This window comes from Oncorhynchus clarkii, chromosome 7 (assembly GCF_045791955.1).
Source record: "Oncorhynchus clarkii lewisi isolate Uvic-CL-2024 chromosome 7, UVic_Ocla_1.0, whole genome shotgun sequence".
Lineage (NCBI taxonomy): Eukaryota > Metazoa > Chordata > Actinopteri > Salmoniformes > Salmonidae > Oncorhynchus > Oncorhynchus clarkii.
This window is the reverse complement of record NC_092153.1, coordinates 52,543,773-52,561,633: the sequence shown is the minus strand read 5'-3', so window position 1 is coordinate 52,561,633 and position 17,861 is coordinate 52,543,773. Positions and strand designations below refer to the sequence as shown.

General features: G+C 42.7%; 1 protein-coding gene across 3 annotated transcripts in view; it reads left to right on the top strand.

Annotated features, from left to right (window-relative positions):
* LOC139414306 (rho guanine nucleotide exchange factor 10-like protein) overlaps nt 1-17,861 on the top strand; it is a 161,709-nt gene that overhangs the window by 47,157 nt on the left and 96,691 nt on the right. For all 3 annotated transcript variants that reach the window (XM_071162225.1, XM_071162224.1, XM_071162223.1), the window contains exons 17-18: nt 4,733-4,860; nt 9,704-9,804. In XM_071162225.1, the coding sequence (XP_071018326.1) occupies nt 4,733-4,860; nt 9,704-9,804 (229 nt within the window). The remainder of the gene's footprint in view (nt 1-4,732; nt 4,861-9,703; nt 9,805-17,861) is intronic.

Sequence of the window (17,861 nt, the reverse complement as noted above, 5' to 3'; positions counted from 1 at the left end):
TTACTATATAACACCAGCCCTCCCTACTACTTACTATAAAACACCAGCCAACCCCACTACTTACTATGTAACACCACCCCACTACTTACTATATAATTCCACCCCACTACTTACCATATAACACCAGCCCTCCCCACTACTTACTATATAACACCACCCCGACCCAACTACGTAATATATAACACAAGCCAACCCCACTACTAACTATGTAACACCACGCCACTACTTACTATATAACATCACCCCACTACTTACTGTATAACACAACCCCACCCCACTACTTACTATAAAACACCACCCATAACACCAGCCTACTACTTACTATATGACACCACTCAACCCCACTACTTAATATAAAACACCACCCCACTTCATACTATATAACACCATGCCACTACTTACAATATAACACCATCCCGCTATTTACTATATAACACCAGCCCACCCCACTACTTCTGTTTAACACCACCCCACTTCATACTATATAACAACAGCCCAACACTTACAATATAACACCACCCCACTACCTACTATATAACACCATCCCACTTCTTACTATGTAACACCACCCCATCCCACTACTTACTATATAACACCACTCAACCCGACTACTTACCATATAAAACCACTCAACCCCACTACTTACTATATAACACCGGCCCATCCCACTACTTACTATATAACACCACCCCACTACATACTATATAACACCATCCCACTACTTACTATATAACACCACCCCACTACGTACTATATAACACCATCCCACTACTTACTATATAACACCACCCCACTACGTACTGTATAACACCATCCCACTACTTACTATATAACACCATCCCACTACTTACTATATAACACCACCCCACTACATACTATATAACACCATCCCACTACTTACTATATAACACCACCCCACTACGTACTATATAACACCATCCCACTACTTACTATATAACACCACCCCACTACGTACTGTATAACACCATCCCACTACTTACTATATAACACCATCCCACTACTTACTATATAACACCACCCCACTACATACTATATAACACCATCCCACTACTTACTATATAACACCACCCCACTACGTACTATATAACACCATCCCACTGCTTACTATATAACACCATCCCACTGCTTACTATATAACTCCACCCCACTACTTACAATATAACCCAACACCACTACTTAATACATAACACCACTCCAGCCCAACACTTACAATATAACACCACCCCACTACTTACTACATAACACCATCCCACCCCACTACCTACTATATAACACCATCCCACTTCTTACTATGTAACACCACCCCATCCCACTACTTACTACATAACACCACTCAACCCCACTACTTACTATATAACACCACCCCACTTCATACTATATAACACCATGCCACTACTTATAATATAACACCATCCCGCTACCTACTATATAACATCCCCCCACTACCTACTATATAACATCCCCCCACTACTTACTATATAACACCACCCCGCCCCACTACTTACTATATAACACCACCCCACTACCTACTATATAACACCACCCCACTACCTACTATATAACATCCTCCCACGACCTACTATATGACATCCCCACACTACCTACTATATAACATCCCCCCACTACTTAATATATAACACCACCCCACTACTTACTATATAACACCACCCCATTACCTACTATATAACACCACCCCACTACCTACTATATAACATCCCCCCACTACCTACTATATAACATCCCCCCACTACTTACTATATAACACCACCCCACCCCACTACTTAATATATAACACCACCCCACTACCTACTATATAACACCATCCCACTACCTACTATATAACATCCCCCCACTACCTACTATATAACATCCCCCCACTACTTAATATATAACACCACCCCACTACGTACTATATAACACCACCCCACTACCTACTATATAACATCCCCCCACTACTTACTATATAACACCACCCCACCCCACTATTTAATATATAACACCACCCCACTACCTACTATATAACATCCCCCCACTACTTACTATATAACATCCCCCCACTACCTACTATATAACACTGACCTCCAAAAACAATGGTCTTTACTTTAAAGAGATTTAATTTGCAGCTTGACAAATTTTTCATAAAGCTGATAAGTCAAAATAATGCTTGCACTCGTAAAGTGATTTCTTTCTTCCACAACCCAACTATCTACAGGTCTGAACTTTGAGAACACAGAATGCTTTGATTGGATATTGAAAATGCATGAACAGTGTTATTTTGTTAAATGCAAGGCATTGTACAGCAACAAACATGATAGTTATTCAAAGATGATAGAGAGGAAGACATTTGGGGAAATCTATTTCTGGGAACATTCACAATGAAATTCAAAATTGAGAATTTAAATGCAATTAAAATGTGATCATATAAAAGCTACACATCTTTCTGGAATCACCAATTGATAACAGCATAAATACATTTGATATCCCCATGGGGGATCCTAATAAAATACCCCAAAAATATAAAAAACAGAGAATCAGAGATGTGACAGATTTGAGGGCTATCTCCTGAAGAATGTAGTGCCGCTCTCTCCTGCAGTGAGCTCTGTTGTGTTCAAATCAGGACACCTACCAGTAGCCACAATCACATTAAAGCTACTGTACATAACACAGTCACAGTATACTCCAGCAATCACCAAAGAGCCTCTCAGTGGAAAGGTGGCCTTTTGGATCTCTATTTTTTTAAGGTGGAGTAAAATGGGCTTTACTCCATATTATTGATTTTCACACTCCACCCAGTTATAATATAAATGTCCACCAAACAAATATAGGAAATACTTCTGCATGGCTCATTGACTTCATAAATTGATTTGATTCTTACAGTATGACTGGGGGGACTTAACTGTAAAAGTGGTGTAGGAGATGTAATGTGTATGACGTATTCGATGGTATAAAGTGCTTTGCCGTGGGTTGATGAAAGGGTCTATAAATCAAAGCAGTTTTATGAGGAAGGGGTGGAGGGTTCTTTTCATCGAGAGTGTAAGTAAACTCAGCAAAAAAAGAAACATCCTCTCACTGTCAATACCGTTTATTTTCAGCAAACTTAACATGTCTAAATATTTGTATGAACATAACAAGATTCAACAACTGAGACATAAAATGAACAAGTTCCACAGATATGTGACTGAGAGAAATTGAATAATGTGTCCCTGAACAAAGGGGGGGGAGTCAAAAATCAAAAGTAACAGTCAGTATCTGGTGTGGACACTGCATTAAGTACTGCAGTGCATCTCCTCCTCATGGACTGCACCAGATTTGCCAGTTCTTGCTGTGAGATGTTACCCCACTCTTCCACCAAGGCACCTGCAAGTTCCCGGACATTTCTGTGGGGAATGGCCCTAGCCCTCACTCTCCGATTCAACAGGTCCCAGACGTGCTCAATGGGATTGAGATCCGGGCTCTTCGCTGGCCATGGCAGAACACTGACATTCCTGTCTTGCAGGAAATCACACACAGAAAGAGCAATATGGCTGGTGGCATTGTCATGCTGGAGGGTCATGTCAGGATGAGCCTGCAGGAAGGGTACCACATGAGAGAGGAGGTTGTTTTCCCTGTAATGCACAGCGTTAAGATTGCCTGCTATGACAACCAGCTCAGTCCGATGTTGCTGTGACACACCACCCCAGACCATGACGGACCAAATCAATCCCGCTCCAGAGTACAGGCCTCGGTGTAACGCTCATTCCTTCGATGATAAACGCGAATCCAACCATCTCCCCTGGTGATACAAAATCGCGACTCGTCAGTGAAGAGCACTTTTTGCCAGTCCTGTCTGGTCCAGCAACAGTGGGTTTGTGCCCATAGGCGATGTTGTTGCTGGTGATGTCTGGTGAGGACCTGCCTTACAACAGGCCTACAAGCCCTCAGTCCAGCCTCTCTCAGCCTATTGCGGACAGTCTGAGCACTGATGGAGGGATTGTGCGTTCCTGGTGTAAGTCAGGCAGTTGTTATTTCCAATCTGTACCTGTCCCGCAGGTGTGATGTTCGGATGTATCGATCCTGTGCAGGTGTTGTTACATGTGGTCTGCCACTGCAAAGAGGATCAGCTATCCGTCCTGTCTCCCTGTAGTGCTGTCTTAGGCGTCTCACAGTACGGACATTGCAATTTATTGCCCTGGCCAAATCTGCAGTCCTCATGCTTCCTTGCAGCATGCCTAAGGCATGTTAACGCAGATGAGCAGGGACCCTGGACATCTTTCTTTTGGTGTTTTTCAGAGTCAGTAGAAAGGCCTCTTTAGTGTACTAAGTTTTCATAACTGTGACCTTAATTGCCTACCGTCTGTAAGCTGTTAGTGTCTTAACGACCATTCCACAGATGCATGTTCATTAATTGTCTATGGTTCATTGAACAAGCATGGGAAACAGTGTTTAAACCCTTTACAATGAAGATATGTGAAGTTATTTGGATTTTTACAAATTATCTTTGAAAGACAGGGTCCTGAAAAAGGGATTTTTTTTTTTTTGCTGAGTTTATGTCAGGACTGTCCATAAATATAAAGGTGTGATTGCAAGCATGAGATATGAATGTTAGCTTGTGAATGTACACAGAAGTGCATCATGTAGGAGTCGATAGAAGAATATCGTGCACATGGGAGTATGTACTGTAGCTATATTTTCTTGTCACAGCAGAATGTTCTTGTGTGTTTGTGGATCATAGAACCTGAACACGACTGTGGCCCAGGACTGGTGTCTAGCTCTACAGAGACTCATTCGGATCAAGGAGGATCAACTTCAGAGTGCCAACAAGTGCCGCTTACGCCTGCAGGTGCCTGGGAGACCAGACAAGTGAGTATTACATCAATATTACTGGGCCTTGTGTTAAAGTCATACTGTAGTACCACCCAATGTGTAGAATTCATCCATTATCTTCACACTTGTGTGATTTTACGATTTAAAGACGACAAATTGAACTGCAAGGGCTTGTTTTACACTGCCGTCTTGACTCCACAAAATGGGTTGCTGGAGAAATTGCCTCATCCATAACTCGGAAAACAGGCCATCACACTCAACACTAAAAGAGAATGGCCGGTGACAAACATTTTAATGTGCCTGGGCGCTAACGTTATGATGATGCAGGAGCCTGACGTTGCGTTCGCTTAACCTCACTGAGCACATTACCTGGCCTTACGCTCAGCCAGTGTTAAAAGCCTGACACCATCTCTGCCACAGCTGGCTGGCAAATTAGAGGTGTGCACCGCAATTGGTCATTAACTGATCGTTCACATATTCACTTCCTTGAGAACGCAAATGGAATGGCAGCATTTGCCATATTATTTTCATGGAGTTCCATTCATATTACAGGTATAGCCAGTATTGTGTGTTTTTCATTTGTTCGGACAGAATAATAAAAAAAATAAAAAAAGCCATTGTAGTTCAGTTCAAGGACACACAGAAAGCGGTCTTTGACTGACAGTTAATATTGTAATTTTTAGATATTCTAAATCTAAAGGCTCCTTAATGGGAGCTTCTATAATTCTCTCACACTGTGATGACTCTGAATGTGCTTATCGTAATGTGCTCAAGTGGCTATGGACTCAGCTGAGAGTAGAGGAGGAGGATAGAGAATGAAGACAGATTAGAGTGGGAGTCGTGCTGTGGCTGCTAGTGTGTGGAGGATGAGAGGGGGAGGAGGGGAGTATTATGAGCAGGGAGGGAAAGAGACCTTGATCCACCTCCACAACATAAACGGGGCAAGGCAGGGTGACAGCAGTGAGGGCCTAAATGTACCCATCCAACCTAAAGTGACAGCTTGAGCAGCAGAGCACTGCAGATTGGTACCCATCCCCCACTCTATGTGGCGCCACACTGGGCCTGCAGGGCCCAGCTGCTTTCTCAATGTTTGGTGGAGCCAGATGTCATGCATACAAGAAAGCCCCAGCATCCCCGTTGAGGAGTACCACATCCCCTTGGTCCCATTGATAATGTCATGAGCAGCAGCATGGACCAGGGAGGAAGACCCCCGTACCCCATCTCTGTGGGTTGTATCAGATAGTGTAACATTATTTGTTTGTAGCAGCCAACAGACCTCATTCTGCCATACAGAGAAGCAGGTTTCTACAATGTAAAGTGGGGGAAATGCTTTGAGCAAGTAGAGTACTATACAGACCTGGACTCCAGTGTAGAGTGTAGTGATGGTTATAGTATATTGTGAAGAGAGGCATGTGATAAAGTAATAAAGAGAGAGAGAGCTGAGCAGGGTCTGATAGCAGACTAATTGTTGCTGCAGGCTGGGTGGTTGCTTGGCCGGCAGGGCTGGCTGTTGAGGTGGCAGGGCCAGCAGAGTGCCTTAGGGCTCGGGTATGGTGGTGATTGGTGGGGGTTGGGGGGTGACAGTTGGCGCGGTGGGCGCCTCAGCCATTCTGACACGACCCAGGGTGCAATGGTGGCATATTGCAGGAGAGAACAGAGGGTAGACTGGGCACACCTCTCTCTTTCTTTCTCTCTTTTTCTTTCTTTCTCTCTGTGTGTCTCTCTTGTTCTCGTCATCTTGCTCTCTGTGTCTCGCTTTCTGCCTCCTTTCTCTCTTTTCTCTCTTTTCTCTATTTTGTTCTCTCTTGTTTTCTCTCTATTCTCAATCTTGCACACACGTTGATATACAGTCTTGCTCTGTCTCTGTGAGAGTGGTGGAGGGAGAGTGGGTCCACAGCAGGGTCCCCCTTTACTGATTCGGTCCCCTCCTGTCATCCTGGGAGATTTCCCAAGCAAGCAGCCCATCACAGCCCCCATTCCCTCCATCCCTCCATCCTGCAGAGCAGGGACCTCCCTTCCCTCCATCCCTCCACGCAGAGCAGGGACCTCCCATCCCTCCATCCCTCCATCCATGCATGGCACGTGCATCATTCACTCCCCTCGCAATGAGCAGCTAAGTTGTGACTTTCCCCGTCCAGCCAGGTCTGGTCTAGGCACACTGATGCTCCCACAGGACCTCTCAGTGTCTGTCCACTCTTTGTGCATTAATGTCACATGTGTGCCTCAGCAGTGACCAGCAGCCATACATCAGCCCTGGTCTGGGCTGTGGGCCGGGTCCTTGCCCCACTCTATTCCGCCATCATGCCCGTGCCTACTTCCCCGTGCTGCCTGTGTACCAGCACATCTGCACTGCGCTTGTCAATCAGGCGGTGGGAGGACTCCAAGTCTGTTCTGATTAGCATTTTTGGAGCAGCGTGAGCGTCAAGTATTACCCTCCCTGGCAATCGGATGAAGTGACCAGTTTCATTCTCATCTTTCTCCCCCTCTCTCTCCCCTCTTGCTTCATCTCTCTCTTTCCTCAGCAAATTGCTTCTTCTGTATTTAAGCAGTGAAGGGTATGAATTACATCTCTGTGTGAAAGCCCCACTTTTTCAACATGTCAAATAATTTGGAGATCTTACTCACATCTTTCTGTCCTTGTCTTTTCTCACCCTCTCACTCAGTCTAAGCAGGCAGGTATGTCAGAAGCAGATTTGAGAGAGCGAGAGAGAGAGATACAAGTCACTGGGGATGTGTACTGCTGTTGTATCTTTTATCACTCAACCTGAAGCAAGTAGTATCTGTGTCCTTGTTTATTCATGTAGAACAGAGGAAAAACTAACATTTAAGACAAGTATTGCATAGAGACTGCAAGGATGAGTGTCAGCAGGAGGAGTTGGTGAATGTAAAACTGTGTGCCATTGTTGAGAGGTAACATGGTAGCGCAATCACAGCTGCTGATCTCAGAGTGCTGAGCCACTACTGGAGGCCTATGACCTTCAAAAGTTCCACACTGTGCTCCCCCTGTTCAAGGATCACATTATTCCCACATTCAGGTCCAGAACTGTCAGCTTTTACCCAGGGTGTAAGAGGCATGTCGGGGGCCAAGAGGCGAGGAGCAGGGGGGCGGAGTGGGGATTCTGGCCTGTTAATCCAGCTCCCTGGCTCCTTCTTTGTGTGTTAGCAGTTCATGCTCCCTCTCATCCCTTCTCTTATCTGATCTGGGCGTCTCTACCTTCAGGGTCCAACGGCGCATGCCGTATCATCTGACCTTTACATCACTTCCACCATCCTGATTGAAACAGGGGGAGGTGAAATGTGCTGTTTGTTACGGCTCTGTGGTTACAGGACTCTTACTCCTTCAAATCAAATCAAAGTTTATTGATCGCATCCAAGGTTTAGCAGATGTTATAGCAGGTGCAGAGAAATGCTTATGTTCTGGTTCCTAACCATGCAGTAAAATGTAGTACACAAATTGTTATAATATTTTTGTTTAAATAAAAATCAAGAAACGTCGGAACAAATGTAATTAACTACCCAGATAGCACTGTAACAGTAATCCCAATGCAATCTATACGTACAGTATATACACTGGATGAATTTACACACAATTTACTAAGAAGGAAATGTACAGCAGTAGATATATTAGAGTGAGCTATGTCAAGAATCAAGTATATAAATGTGTGGTGTGTATAAACAGTGTAATTAAACTATTTGAATGAGCTATGTTGAGAATACACTATGTTCAGTGGTTTAATGTCTCTATAACATGGGACAACAGCGAGTGTGTGTGTGTGTGTGTATGTGATAGCTTGTGTGTATGTGAGCAGTGTGCATCACCTGGTAGATGGCTAGTGATGGCTGTTCAACAGTCTGATAGCTTGGCAATAGAAGCTGTTTTTTAGTCTCTTGGTCTTTGCACTGATGCACCTGTACTGTCTCTGTCTGTCAGACAGTAGCCAAGTGAACAGTCAGTGGCTTGGGTGACCGAGGTCCTTAATTTCTTCAGGTTGTAGAGGCGCTGTTCTTCACCAGGGTATCAGTTTGGTGAGACCATTTCAGGTCCTCAATGAAGGGCACGCTGAGAAACTTGAAGCTTTTGACCCTATACACTGCATCCCCGTCGATGAGGATGGGGGTATGCTCCCTCGTCTGTCTCCTGTAGTCTACAATCAGTTTCTTTGTTTTGTTGATGTTGAGGGAGAGGTCTCGACATCTCCTCCCTTTCCTTCTCCTCTTCGTCATCCTGTCCCCAGAAGTACCTCTACAGGAGAGGTTGAATTCTTATAGTACAGTAGAATATCTACAGTATGCCTTTATTAATCCAGAAGGGGGGTTTGTTTACAACATGTGTAAAATAGAAAGGCCTACATTATTGAATAGTCACATACGACTAAGCTTCCAAATAAAAAGCAGACCAGAATTTCACAATTACATAATGCAACCATATCACAATCCCATGGCATATCCAAACATACATCCATAAAACAGACCAGTCTGCAACGGTGTCCTGGTTTTGGGAGCCTAAGGACCATAGACCTATATCATATATGACACTGCACAGACCTAAAGAGAACTTGCATTTTTTGAATTTCAGTTTGAAAGTCTGAAATAGCACCTAGAACTTTTTCCTTGCTCTGTGTGGACTGTCACTGAGAAGGAACAGGCCTTTTGCAGAGCATTTGTATGTGGTATTTGTCTTTATTCATTGATTTGCTCTATGGAGCGCGATACCATTATTCCTACACTTATGGCTCTTTTCCGGTGCAGTGAATGACCCATAAAACACAGACGGGCTTTTAGCTGCTGCTTTCTGTAAACAGTAGAACAATGGTCCTGATGAGGTCCCCACAGAGCATGAGTCAGTTGTTTTAACTTGTGTGTGTGCATTCCCCTCCAGGTCGGGACGTCCCGTCAGCTTCATGGTGGTTTTCAACACGCCCAGCCCCCTCAGCAAGATCTCCTGGGTCAACCGGCTGCACCTGGCCCAGATTGCGCAGCGTGAGTACTACATTACATGACCTTTCCTTACCCTTACTGAAACAAAACACCAGTTACATAATACAAGCTGCAAAATACACACAGTGAATTGATTTCTATGGTGTTGTTTAGGCTTTATAGAGTAGTAGTTATAACATTTCACTTACAAATCCTTGCAAAAGAGTAGTAATATATAGGATAAGGTGGTTAAGGCAGCTGTGCTCCTGCTAAGGCACTTTCTGGTTTGTTTTACAGTCATTGGCTCAGCGATAGTCTGGTGTTATGTGTTACTGAATCACGTTAACCAAAGACGTCCCCCAGGGATAATGTGTTCTGTATAATGTGTGCTTGGCCTCAGAGGCTAGGCCATATTGAGCTGAGCATGAAGGTACAAACACAGTCTGAGGAGACTGCATCAGCACTGGTCCCTTTCCAACAGGGAGCAGCACTGTGATTTTCTTTCCTACTGCCTCCCCCTCCAGTCTCCCCTTCCCCACCCCCCACTACCTATAGCCTGGCTCTATAACCGGAGTGAATCCACCCAGTGATGCTGGAGGCCATCCATTGGGAGGTTCATCAAAGCGTGCTCTGAGCAACTGACACGGGGCTAGCCAGCCAGGGCTACTACTGTACATGATATTCATCTGATTTGCCATGGTGAAACTAGCTCCCCCCATCACTCCCCCCACCACTTCCCCCTGACTCACCCAAACACACATGCACACATACATATACTACTCATGGTTTTGTGTCTATGGTATTGCTCTCTAAGCGTCCTGATAGCGTGTTACTTGGGTCAACACTGTATTTGGGCTGCTTAAATCCCAGAGGCAGCTGGCTTCACAGTAAGCTCCTGTACACAAATCTGTAAAGGTTTCAAAGGAAGTTACTGGAACCAGATTAAACACCACAACATGAAATGCATTTTACAGATGAGCAGCCAGAGATGCAATTGAACATCATCCTGTTGTGGTGGTGAGGAATACCCAGCCCCAGGGACAACTTGCAAAGGGATCGATAGGGCCAGGACTAAGTCTACTGTTATGTGTTATAGGCTAAAGTAGTCATGTCTGTTTGGCTATCTATCCACAGTGTTAGTTTCTGTAGACATCTGCATATCTCTCTGTCCTCAGAAATGCCAGTGAAAAGACCACTAGAGTGGATCTCTGCGTGGTGCTGCAGCTCTGTGTCTCACAGTGGGGCACGAGGTAGTGTACTGAATACGTCAGTGCTGGAGTACGTCTGTAGGCTCTCCAGCAGAGCCCGTGGGGTGTTGTCTGACTGTCTGAAAGGCATCAAAAACATCAGACAGGGCGGATACTTTCAGATGAGTATACCACAGCACAGCGGTGCTGATTAGGACAGGTGATCTATTGAAATTACTTAGCTCATAGATAGCTTCTATAGTAGCAATCATAGCTTATACAGATAACTTCAAAATTATTGTGACAGTGACACATGAAATGATACAATGACTATGAGGGTAAAATGCTGTCAGCTTTAATATAAGGGTACTTTCATCCATATTGGGTGAACCGTCTAAAAATTACAGCATTTTTATGTACATAGTCCTCCCATTTTAGGGAACCAAAGGTATTGGGACAAATTCACTTATGTGTATTAAAGTAGTAGAATCTAAGCACTTGGTCTCATATTACTAGCACACAATGACTACATTATGCTTCACTCTACAAACTTGTTGAATGAATTTGCTGTTTGTTTTGGTTGTGTTTCAGATCATTTTGTACCCAATAGAAATACTGTAAATGGTTAAAAATGTATAGTGTCCTTTTGGAGTCTCATTTTGATTGTAAATAAGAATATAATATGTTTCTAAACACTGCTACATTAACATGGACGAAATGCAAAGCCAAATTACTCTCAAAATACATGTTAGAATCATTCTGAAAGCTTTAGTCTATGTAGTATATTCTCAACCCCATTACCGTACAAACAATATGGTTTTGTTAGACAAGCTAGGACAAGAGTGTGGAAATGTGGTTTGTTTGGTATTTTGATTTGAATTGTTTCCTCCCCTTACCCAACTTTTGCCAAGTGTTTGTATTATCCGGTTATTACTTGGGAAGCGAATGTTTTTGCAGAATAGATTGGTTGCACAACAACAAACCACCCCAATGCCAATCTCACGATGCTTCTCAAGCTCGAGTTATTGGAAATCTTTTAATGGTGATGAGCAAATAACGAAGTGGTTGTTGCGGTTAAAGTGGAAAGATCCCCAAAACACAGATAGCAGCTAGCCACTCAGTGAGAGGGACAAACATTTCCAAAAGCCTATTAAAAGTTCAATATTAGGAATGTTTTTAATATAAAACATTATGACCTGCCATAAAATATTCTCTCCATCACTTTACCTGCCTGTATGCACTCTATATCCACTTATTTTTCTGGCTTCCTTGTTCCTTATACTCAGTATTGCAGTAGTTACGTATAGAATAGGTTTATTACTGTGGACTATATATTTAGACCTAACATACACTACAAGTCCAAAAGTATGTGGTCACCTCTTCAAATTAGTGAATTTGGCTATTTCAGCCTTACCTGTTGCTGACAGGTGTATAACATCGAGCACACAGGGGCGGCAGGTAGCCTAATGGTTAGAGCGTTAGGCCAGGTTGCTAGATCGAATCCCTAAGCTGACAAGGTAAAAATCTGTTATTCTGCCACTGAGAAAGGCAGTTAATCCACTGTTCCTAGGCCGTCATTGTAAATAAGTATTTGTTCTTAACTGACTTGCCTAGTTAAGCAAAGGTAAAAAAAAATAATTAAAAAACACAGCTATGCAATCTCCATATTACAAAAATTGTCTGTAGAATGTCACGTACTGAAGAGCTCAGTGACTTTCAACGTGACACCATCATAGGATGCTACCTTTCCAACAAGTTCGTCAAATTTCTGCCCTGCTAGATCTGCCCTGTTCAACTGTAAGTGCTGTTATTGTGAAGTGGAATCTTCCAGGAGCACAACGGCTCAGCTTGAAGTGTTAGGCCACATAGGCTCACAGAATTGGACCGGCGAGTGCTGAAGCTCGTAGCGTGTACAAATCGTCTGTCCTCGATTGCAACATCCACTACCGACCTCTAAACTGTCTCTGGAAACAACGTCAGCACTAGAACTGTTCATCGGGAGCTTCATGAAATGGGTTTCCATGGCCGTGCAGCCGTACACCATGCACAATGCCAAACGTTGGCTGGAGTGGTGTAAAGCTCGGAGCCATTGGACTCTGGAGCAGTGGAAACGCGTTCTCTGGAGTGATGAATCACGCTTCACCGTCTGGTAGTCCGATGGACAAACCTGGGTTTGGCGGATTCCAGGAGAACGCTACCTGCCCCAATTCATAGTGCGTACATTTTGGTGGAGGAGGAATACTTTTCTGGGGCTGTTTTTCATGGTTCGAGTTAGGCCCCTTAGTTACAGTGAACGAAAATCTTAAAGCAACAGCATACAATAACATTCTAAGCGATTCTGTGCTTACAGAACAGTTTGGAGAAGGCCCTTTTCTCTTTCAGCATGACAATGCCTCCGTGCACAAACTGCGAGCCAGGCCTAATCACCCAACATCAGTGCCCGACCTCACTAATGCTTTTGTGGCTGAATGGAAGAAAGTCCCCACAACAATGTTCCAACATCTAGTGGAAGCCTTCCCAGAAGAGTGGAGGCTGTTATTTCAGCAAAGGGGGGACCAACTCCATATTAATGCCTATGATTTTGGAATGAGATGTTAGACGAGCAGGTGTCTACATACCTTTGGCCATGTTGTGTTCTCACACTTTATACAAAATATGACAATGTCAAAGTGAAAAGAAAATCCTACAAATCTTTACAAATGACTAAAAATGATATAACTAAAATATAGTCGTTGCATAAGTATTCACCCCCTTTTGTTTAGGCAAGCCTAAATTAGTCCATTAGTAAAATATGGCTTAACAAATCACATATTAAGTAACATGGACTCACTTTGTGTGAAATAATAGGGGTTGACATGATTGCCCTGTTTATACACAACATCTGTAAGGCCACACAGTCAAGTATTGAATTTCGAGCACATATTCAACTACAAAGACCAGGGAGCCCATCCATAGCCTCACAAAGAAGAGCAGTGATTGGTAGATGGGTAACAATAACACATCAGACATTTAATATTTATTTAAGCATGCCAATTTAATAATTATTCTGTGGATTATGTATTGAACCACCCAGACACATCAAAGACACAGTGTTCCTGAACTGAGATGCAGGACAGGAAGGAAACTGCTCAGGGATTTGACCATGAGGTGATTTTAAAACAGCTAGTTCAACAGTTAAAAACTGAGAATGAATCAACAACACTGTAGTGTCTCCACAATAATTACCTAATTGACAGAGTGAAAAGAAGAGGATAGGAATATACAGAATAAAAATCTTCCAAAACATGCATTTTGTATGCAACAAGGCACTAAAGTAATACTGGGAAAAAAAGTAATGGCAAAGGAATACACCTTTTGGCCTAAATGCCAGGGCTTATGTTTGGATAAAATCCAACACATCGCTGAGTAACTGAAATTGAAGCATGGTGTGGTGGCGGCATCGTGGTATGGGTATGCTTGACATCGACAAAGACTGACAAAGACTGATTGAAATAAACATGCAAAATCCTAGAGGAAAACCTGCTTCAGTTTTCTTTACCTAAAACACAAAGCCAAATCTATACTGGAGTTGCTTACCAAGAAGACTGAGTGACAAAGATTTGACTTAAATCTGCTTGAAAATATATGGCAAGACTTGGAAATTGCTGTCTAGCCATCATCCCCAACACCTTGACAGAGCTTGAGAAATTTAGAAAATAATAATGCAAATATTGCATTACTCAGGTGTGCAAAGCTCTTAGACTTACCCAAGAAGACACAGCTTTAATCGCTGCAAAAGCTCTTTCTAACATGTATTGGCTCAAGCAGCGAATACTTATCTAATCAAGGTACTTTTTATTAGTGTTAATACAATTTAGGATAACAAAAATCCATTTTGACATTACAAAATATTTTGGGTAGATCGTTGACAACAAAAAAAGACAATTAAATCTATTTTAATCCCACTTTGTAACAACATAAAATGTGAAGAAATCCAAGGGGCTACTTATGATGTTGCAATGTAGGTGAAAATCCATTGAGACATTTTTGAGGCTACAGTGTGAACAAAATGGATTTGCATCAACCCGGCCAGGATGTCAATTACATGTTAATTGCATTACACCCCCACTTTGCTTTCCCATTTAACCAAATGTAATTACAATAAGGGAGTTGTTGATGTAATTTCACGGATGGCCTGCCGTCACTAGGCTCTCCTGTCATTTCATGGTCATTTCTATTTCAATCAGCAGTTGAACTCTACTCAGCTGTATCCTGTATGGACAGAGAGGGGTGTCTTGCTCCAAAATGTCTCCAAATGGCTGATGCCCCAAATAGCAAACACTCGAATGCATGATTTAGTGAGCTATTAAACATCACAAAGCTCATTTTGGAGCCAGACTCAGCCTTGTAGCTACCAGTGTTTATGTTATAACCCCCCATTTATATAACACACTTATATCCCTCAGGTATGCTTTCATGTACACTCCTTACTGTACCGCACAGAATACGCTTAGTGCCAATTTGCCAAATGCTATCCCCAAAGTGTACTTTCAAAACACATCAATCACATCTCATTGCTTACACTGAAGCTACAGGAACATAATTGTTTGCCTGACGTACAACTTGAAGCACATTAATAGCATGATTTGTCTTGTAGCGTAGCTCTTTGTCTTGGGCACATACATTATATATACAGTAGGAATGTCTGACAGATATGAAACGTTTGTTGATGTAGAGGTCTTTACTTTGGATGTGTCCAGCAGTAAGACCTTACACCACAGACACAATATAGAACAGATGCCTCCAGTAAAAACAACTTTGAGAGCTTGGGCTGATAAGGTTCTATCTGCAAAAATATCATTCTGAGATATTGGCTTTAAAGTTCCAAACCCTTATTGGTTTGAATGGTGACAGCAATTTTTGTCTTGTATTCTTTTGTACTTAATAACATGAATTGGGGTATTTAGAATACTACATAGGTAGAGAACATTGAACAGAACAAGGCAATGTCAATAATTACATTTTGCCAATAACCGTATAGTCCCAAGCTCTCGAATTGTGTCACCTTGGGACCACATGTCCACAATTGCCCAACAGTGGTGCTGCAGCACACTCAGAACTCAGGGAAGCTACGTGTTCCGCAGTATCTCCTATTCCACTTCAATTGGGACTACTGTTTCTAAGAGGGTCCTACAATAACATTGCCAGACACATAGCCTAATAATTATTAATAGGTTGATTTTGTGCAGAATAATTCATTACTATTTCAATGTATGGACTTCCAGCCTTTCCAGGCAAGGTTAGGACTGCTGATTTGACGGCCCACACAAGCAGATCAGACAAGTGAGAGGAGTTGAGGTGCCAGAGAAAGAGAGATGGAGGAGTGGATAGAGGCAAGAAGAGAGAGGTTGAAAGGGATGGGAGGGTGGAAAGGATGATTGAGACAAGCAATCAGTCCCACCACAGGGAGCAGAGGGCAGGCAGGGGGCTGTGGCCTGCGGTTACCTTGCTATCTCTAAGTGTGTCAGACTCTCCTCTTCCCCAGCAGCCGATTGATAGACAATGCCTGAGGAGTGGAGTGTGGCTTGTCCGTCGTGGCACACACTCTAAGACTCCCTCTTAAAGAGATTCTCCAGTAGTTATGTATACTTTTTAGCCAGTAGTTCTGAAAGTAGTGCTCACAACCCAAAAGTGTTCCCCAAAATGGTGTACTACTACTGTATGTCACATATGTGCAGATATGTGCACCACGTCATTGCTCTTTCTCTCACTCTGCTGTGTGTGCATCTCACTAGCTGTCACTCAAATAGCGAAGAACTGAACCTTATTGGATGGAACTCGAATTGCTAGGCTGGCACAGGTGGGGGAAAATGGCGATGCACAGCTTCCAGTAAACAGTCGCTTCCAAACTAGGGATTTCGTGACTAATTGAGATTTTATAAAATTCTGCTCATAGATGATGCCTGTAAGAACTAAACATTGACACATCCAGCCCAAAGTGTGAGGTTTAAAAAACACTTACTAGTCGTCAAAGTTCCAGAGCATGTCTTTAATCCACTGCTAACAAGTACTATGATGAAGCACCGGGGAGCAGAACACAGGAGATGGGCCATGTGCTTCCTGTACCATGCTGTAGGTTCAAGTAGAAGAGATGTCCTTCAGATCCATGCTGTCAGTTCAAGTACTGTACAATGGAAAACTGTAATTTATACTGTAACTTAGGGTATCATCAACAGTAAAATACCCAAACGTTTTACTGCGGCATACTATAAATTATGGTGCATTGTGTGAACATTTTGTGGGCGGGAAATAATTACTGTATTTCGAATGGTACTGTATTTACACCCCACAGAATACAGTACCGTACCATATCTTTGGAGCGCCAAAAACCTTTTGACCACTAGTGCATTGGTTCCCAACCTTTTTTGAACTATGGCACCCCTTGATGGGATATACAATTCTGCAGCACATCTACAATTTCCCTATTATTGGTAATGACCTCCATCTCATCTGATCCATACTGCAAATCATATTTTTTCTGTGACCATTTTTTAAAGATAAAATATGGTTTATTTTTAAGAATTTTCATAGTTTTCACAATTTTTTACTCATGATGGTGTATTTGTGTGTACCCCTTTAAGAGAGTCATGTGACTATGAAACAGAAAGAAAAACATGTAACTCTGGTAAAATAGGAAAAAGGACCACTTTTGGGTTTAAAAAAATAAAATGTATTAAGATTTTTTATTCCGATTTTTCAGGGGGTGCTGCAGCTTTGGCAGAGGCTGTGGTGTAGCTAAGCCACGAGTCATATATTAAAAATTCAACCTCTCTGGCTAAGCCTAATCAGACTTGCCTATGATAATGGTTTTCATAGAAGAAGTAAAATTATTAAAATGACTTTGCTTGTGATGTGCGCCCCTCAAATCATACAAATGTAACAACAGCCTGAGCA